Below are 6,869 nucleotides of genomic sequence, written 5' to 3'. Positions count from 1 at the left end.
AAATAAATAATTTAACATTTTATCATAATATTTAAAAATTATTCTTATTAACCCCTTGTTGCACTGTTTCAACGGGTATATTTTTTCCCCTCAATTTTCTGGTAATTTTTTAATTTTTTTGGAACAAAAAGGAAATAATAACTCTTCAATTAATAAGAGCCGTTGATAAGTTTTTTCCCCTCAAATCTGAGCCATCAGATTGAAAATGGATCTGTTGAGTAAAAAAAAAAAAAAAAAAAAGGGGCACATCTGACCGTCTATATTTAAACTGATCAATCAGGACCGCCGGTTTCATGACCGTTGGGGGTTCCAACGGTCAACAGGGGACAGAAAATGCTCGCGGGCCCCACGTCTGCAGATGAAAAAGCCCTTCACCTTCTCTCTCCAGCTCCTTGGCGCGCGTGCTGACCTTCTTCCCTTCAAATGGCGCGCGCGTCTCCTTCCTTCTCCACCCTGGCGCGTTCCTCCCTCTTTTGGGCTGAGACAGCCCACATGCTGGGCCCCATGAACAGTGCCGAGTCCTGGTCTTGGAAAAGTCTCAAATATGAGACTTCAAATGGCTCCAAGTCTTATATTTATAAGACCAGATCCACCAAAAAGCCTTGGTTGGAGATGGAAAGTCTTATAATTGGCCAATTTTGAGTTTGGCACCCCATGGTTGGAGTTGCCCTTAACGTTTGATTTTAAGACCAGACGGTGTACCTACATGTACATTTGCAAGCATAATTAGCTATAATGAGCTACGCTCATTATACCGCCAGAAGTATCAACTCCCACCAAAATAATGTCCTACGGGTAGACCGCCAGGCGGGCTACGGCCTGAGCGCAGGGTCGTCCCCATATCACCGCCGACGCGCCGCCACGCGCTGCTCCACGACGGCGTCAGAAGCTACTGAAACTAAGAACTGAAGCACATCAGTCCCACATCGAAAACAGAGAGAAGATCAGACCTCTCCTCACCTATAAATAGGTCCTCTCTTCTCTCTTCATTAATTACGCATTCTATTACTCATTTATTGTTACACTGCCTATATGCATGGACTGACTTAGGCATCGGAGAAGTGAAGACCGCCCAACGCGGTCTCCCTCTGACGCCCTGTCTCTCATTTGACAGCTAGCGAAGATCATCAAGTATACAGAGTAGCGGTCCGCCCACCGGACCTGCGTTAAACGAAGGTTTGGCTACCGCCAGACTTTGAGCATTAACAGACGGGATCTGAAAAATCATATGTCACAGATGGTGACAGGTCGCAGATGGTGACCTTAACGTTTGATTCTAAGACCAGACGGGATCTGAAATCATATGTCACAGATGGTGACCAAGGCAAGGAATCGAGAATCACGCCTTTGACTGGGCGAGTGGTTACGATCAGTTAGAGCTCTAGTATGTCCGCCGTGCTTTGTTTCTTGATTGAAACGTGATTCGTGTGAGTTTATCTCGTGCTTTGTTTCTTGATTGAAACGTGATTCGTGTGCGTTTATCTCGTGCTTTGTTTCTTGATTGAAACGTGATTCGTGTGGGTTTATCCCGTGATTTTTTCTTGATTGAAACGTGATTTTGTGTGGGTTTATCTCGTGATTTGTTTCTTGATTGAAACGTGATTTTGTGTGGGTTTATCCCGTGATTTGTTTCTTGATTGAAACGTGATTTGTGTGGGTTTATCCCGTGATTTGCGTGAGTTGTTTCCTCGATTGAAACGTGCGGGTTTTATCCCATGATTTTGTGTGAGTTGTTTTGAGTTACTCATACGAGCTTGCAAAAGCTTACCGGGTTTGTTGTGTGGCAACCCGGTGCACCATTCAAACGGTGTAGGGGTCAATCCTGCAGGTTAGGATAATCATGGCTGAAGCTGAGGTAGCGTCTTTGCAGCTTTACGGTAGCAAACCAATTTTGTGACTTTACCGTTATTAAGACTTCCACTTGTAGTGAGCTCTGAGGAGCATTTACGTTTTATTTTGTTGTTGACAATTTAATTCGTAAGCTTGTGTAATATATAACTCTGTGGAGTGAGTGTATATTAACTTTGAGGGTTCAGGGCATCAGCATGTACTTGGTTTAAAGGGAAACAAGTTTCCAGGTATTTTGTATTGATGGCTGAACGATCACACATGTATAATTATGGGATTATGTATCGATTTTTTATTTGTGTTAAAAATCAGGGGCGTGACAAATGTATCTGAAGCATGGAATGTATTTGATGATATGAAGGACAAAAGCATTAAGCCCACTTTAAAGTCATATTTAGTATTTATCAAGGAGCTTTGTAGAATTTCAAGGACAGATGAGAGTCTCAAGGTCTTGGTTCACATGCGAGCATCTGATATGCGCATTAAAGATGACATATTGGGTTGTACTTCATATGGAGCAAAAGGGAGAGCTGGATAGCCTTGAAAAAGTAAAGCAGATGCAATTTCTCCTGAATGCATGTAGTCTTCTCCTGAATGCAATTTCTCTGTTTCCGATTCCCAAGTCGTTCTTTCCATCCCATCATGGTTCCACAGCACCTTGACTACAGAGGCCATCCTATTTCTCAATATCCTTTCGGTTTTCCCCAGGATTTTCACTGGAATCTTCTGTTTCCTTCCCTTCATACTCTTCTGTATTAGTTGTGATAAAGAGAGCCCACAACTTCAGAAATTGGTGGTCGGAATTGCTTCATTAGCTGTTCAAGTTTCAGAGAGAGAGACTGATACACTCAAAGTGAGTGCCAATTTAAAACCCTGCATCGAATTGTAGTATGAGTAAGTAGGTATCGTTCTAAGCCGGGGATTGGGGTATACTTCCTGTCAAAAACGTTAAACAAATTAGTACTATTCACAAAGTATAAAATAAAAATAAAACAAAGTATAAGTATATATTTACAAAAATTACAAGATAGGGGATTTCGAAAGTATTTATATTCTAATCTAATTAAACTAACTACAATGATCAATCAATCCATGAATCAAGAAGAGATAAAGGGGACGGCAAAGATGCATGATGTAGTCAACCACTATTAACACGAAAACAGAACACCAAATAATAATTCACGAATCAAAACATGCAATTGGAAGAAATCAATCAAGAACAGAGATGAACGCATACAAAGTCCTTATTACTTCCTTTAATTAGATTAACTAGATGAACACATCATAATTAACCCTATTAATCATGCAAAGCTAGTGAATTCCCTAACAAAACACAATCAATGCATTAAGAACATGTGGAAGTTTGATTGATTTAAGAAGAACACACAAGTTAGAACGCTAATCAAGCATGCAAATCTCTTTGTTGATTTACCTAAGGAATTATAGGTTTTTCACTTAAGCAATTAAGACCTAGAACGCTAGCAAATCTTAATTTAGATTCAATTACATGCAAACCCTAATTGTTTCGAACCAACTAAGATAAACACATAAAATGTGGGATTGTGAAGCACAAAATCAACAAACAATCAATAACACATAAAGAAATCGCAAATTATTATCTGAAAATCCTAAAACGTTTATCATGCTTCATAGTATTCGAAAACTAAACATCAAAACATGCTCTTTATTCTAACAAAAAGTCTAAACATCCAATAAAATCAAAAACATAGAACGCTATAGAATCTGATTTTTAAGTTACAAAACAATAAAACCGAAAACAAAGTTCTAGGGTTCAGGGTTACACTTTTGAAGAAGCTTCAAGGACGCAAGAAGGTCTTCAAAGGTAGTGGAGGATGATGAGGCTCACGGCAAGGAGATGATGAATGGAGGATGGAACTTGCTTCACGGCTTCAAAGTCTTGAACAATTGGAGAGGCCGAAACTTTGAGAGAATAAAGGGAGAGGAATTGCGATTTTGATTCAGGGTTTCATGATATTTTAGAGTTGTGGAAGGTGTGGACGTGTATGGAGGGAGAGAGATGGCTGAATGGAGTGATGGAATATATCAAAAACGTCCAACATAGGTGTGTATATATAGAGGAAGCTTTAGACGTCAAACCCTAGCTCTCCGTCTTCAATTCTGATTCACTTTCCTTCTTTGTGTTGATGTAGATTTCCTTTTGAATTTTCTCATTGGTCCACATCATCATGGCTGAAATATATCCTCAAAATCAGATCAAATATGGAGTAGAGACCTTCCCAAACTCATCCCAAAAGATATTCACGTCCAAACTCTCCTTATTCGCGCAAAACCAATTTCCGGGCAGATTGACATTCGTGTACTAAATCGGCCATAACTTCTTCTAGAAAATTGATATTAACGAACCGTAAAAATATCTGGAAACTAGACATCCGTAGATTTCCAACCATATAAAGATCATAATTTTCTTCATTCTGAGATGCTCTCAGGACTCTGTTGAAGTTGACTAATCTGCACAGGCAGATTCTCCTCAAAACTCTCCCTTTTTGGGATTTCCGAAATCTTCTTGAATATTCTTTATTTTTCAATGAAAAAAACAAATGAAATTGATTTAGGATTTCTCCAAGACGTCAAGAAGGGTCTAGAAGCTCATGTGCAAGTCACATGCTTCAATCTTTGGGCCAGGCTTCTCAATTGGACAATTTCGAAGCCCATTCTTCAATTGCCGAAATTCCTTGTGCATTCTAGAATATTCTTGAACTATCTTGAGTCATCTTGAAGCCACAACATCTCCTAACACCACCAGGTCTCCTAGTGTCATCAGGTTTCCTAGTCCAACTGGGACTCTGTCATTTCTCATTTCCGAACACCATTTTTCCGAGCTCACTCCTAGTTGACTTAGGATTCCTTTTCCTGGTAAGATTAGGAAAACTTCATTTCTTCATTTCTTGATCATTTCTGTGCCATTTCCTCCTTGCCTTCATTTTTGACTGAAAACTACCTACAAACACAAAACTAAGTTAGAAATGATATTGTTAAGAGAATAACTAAGTAAAATGTAGAGAGAAATGCACTAAAAACATAGGAAATATTAGTCCGATAAGAGACAACACAATTTAGTTTTGTCAAACTAGTAAGAACTACTCATCAAAGAATTTACATGTTGCCACACAGAAGTTAAGCTGTGGTTTACCTGTGTACAGAGGGAGATAATATCAGCAAAATTTGAGAGAGCCTTGGAGGAAGATGCCTTTTTAATGCCTGGATCGATCATCTCAGCCAGACTCTCTGTCTTTGAAGCCCATTTCACCAGTGATTGCTCTTCCCTTGGTCTTGAACTATGTAATAAACAAAGGCAATATGTTCAGAATCAAGAAGCATGACAACAGTATTTTTAAATAGGAGAAACACTCATGAATAATGCATACCTATCGGAAGGTTTCCTTCCTGTTAAGAGCTCCGACAGCAGCACTCCGAAGTCATAGATGTCACTCTTTGTCTTATCAAACCCTGGTAAGACATGCTCAGGTGCAATGTAGCAAGTGTCACCAACAACATTTTCTGAAGCCTGTTTTTATCAAAACCAATGACATTTTGGATATAAGCAGTTTGATAGAGCATATATTTTTTTTATCAAGGGGTTCATATGAAGAAGCCTAGAGCTGAAAAGACATGTTTTCTTTACTGGGCCTCAATTTGATAGAAATTGTTTTGTATCAGCAAAGGCAGCAAAAAATCTTCCATATTAGTTTCAATTGCAAATTAAAACTGGATTTATTGACAGTATATACCTTCAGTTTAAGACTATTGCTTGTAAGTGGCCTCAAAATAGCAAGTCCGCAGTCACAGATATGAGGAGCAAGTTCTTCATCAAGTAAGATATTGTCTCTCTTCAAGTTTCCATGAGCTACTGGAGACGACAATGTGGAATGCAGATAGCTGAAAAGTGAAAATGCCATTTGCAAAGAGAGTCAATAAAATCTAAAAGAGTATGCAAATATGAAATTGAACTTGTCTGACAACAATATAGAGTCCTTACTTTAAAGCTTGAGCAACACCAAGAGCAATTTGGAGACGGAGGCCCCAGGACAGAGGCTTGTATGCATCACTGTGAAGTGCCTCATCAAGGGATAGATTTCCAACATATTCATACACAAGAAGATGTTGTCCACGCTCCACACAATAGCCAACAAGTGGTACAATGTTCGGGTGCTTCAACTGAGAAACAGTGGAAATGACGCCCAGGAATTGTTCTTCTTCATGGAAAGAGAGTCCGGACATCTTGATGTTCTTTCCATCCAAAATCTAAAACAAAGGAATCGCAGTCAAACATTTCTCACAAGATTCAAAATAAGTGACTGTTATTAAGTTTCTATAATTATTCTAAAGGAAAATTCAGGTATATACTTGGCCATCAGGAAACTCGGCTTTGTAAATAGAAGCAAGAGATCCTTGGCCCAACAACTTTTCTTCCGCAAAGCTGTTAGTAGCTGACTGAAGCTCTGCCACAGTATATAGTTTGACTCTCAGTAGGGAACTGCATTTATCAGAGAAACTTTTTCTTCTGGTTTTCTCTACTGTGCTATGATAAAATGGAGGTGGTGACTGCCTTGGGAGTAGAATGGGTGGCCTGAAAGTCAAGTATTGTGTGGCTTTCTTCTCGTGCATTCACAGGACTATCTATAACCAGATAAAATGGATCAAGTCAAAAGCCATTAAGTAATGACGCAGCAAAAGGAGTAACTAAAACAAATTCATCAAAAATCTATCATTTGTGCTATCAATCATATATCATAACAAGACTGGTACAGTTAGTTGAAATCTATATACTTCAAACTACGATCAGCTGGTTTAATTACGATGTTTGAATAACCATGTACAGATGATATCATCACCTAAATGTTCTTCATAGCTAAAATCATTTTAATCCATGAGATGATACTAGATGTAATAATAATTTTGATTTCTGACTTAGAATAAGGTTTGCAAGCGTTGGCTCATTTAAAAATTAGAGGTCAGGTACATATATTTCACTATCAGCA

General features: G+C 38.8%; 1 protein-coding gene across 1 annotated transcript; it reads right to left on the bottom strand.

Moving 5' to 3' along the window:
- Positions 1-2,304: 2,304 nt before the first annotated feature.
- LOC133716266 (protein STRUBBELIG-RECEPTOR FAMILY 2-like) lies at positions 2,305-6,495 on the bottom strand. The gene is made up of 7 exons (XM_062142975.1): positions 6,235-6,495; positions 5,867-6,132; positions 5,619-5,766; positions 5,256-5,395; positions 5,021-5,165; positions 2,689-2,784; positions 2,305-2,598 (listed from the first exon to the last, which is right to left on the bottom strand). Exons 1-7 carry the CDS (start codon positions 6,493-6,495, stop codon positions 2,305-2,307), a joined length of 1,350 nt encoding a protein of 449 aa, XP_061998959.1.
- Between the last annotated feature and the right edge of the window lie 374 nt (positions 6,496-6,869).

The sequence above is a fragment of the Rosa rugosa genome, chromosome 6 (assembly GCF_958449725.1).
Source record: "Rosa rugosa chromosome 6, drRosRugo1.1, whole genome shotgun sequence".
In the NCBI taxonomy this organism is placed as follows: Eukaryota; Viridiplantae; Streptophyta; class Magnoliopsida; order Rosales; family Rosaceae; genus Rosa; species Rosa rugosa.
This window is presented reverse-complemented; position numbering and strand designations above follow the sequence as displayed.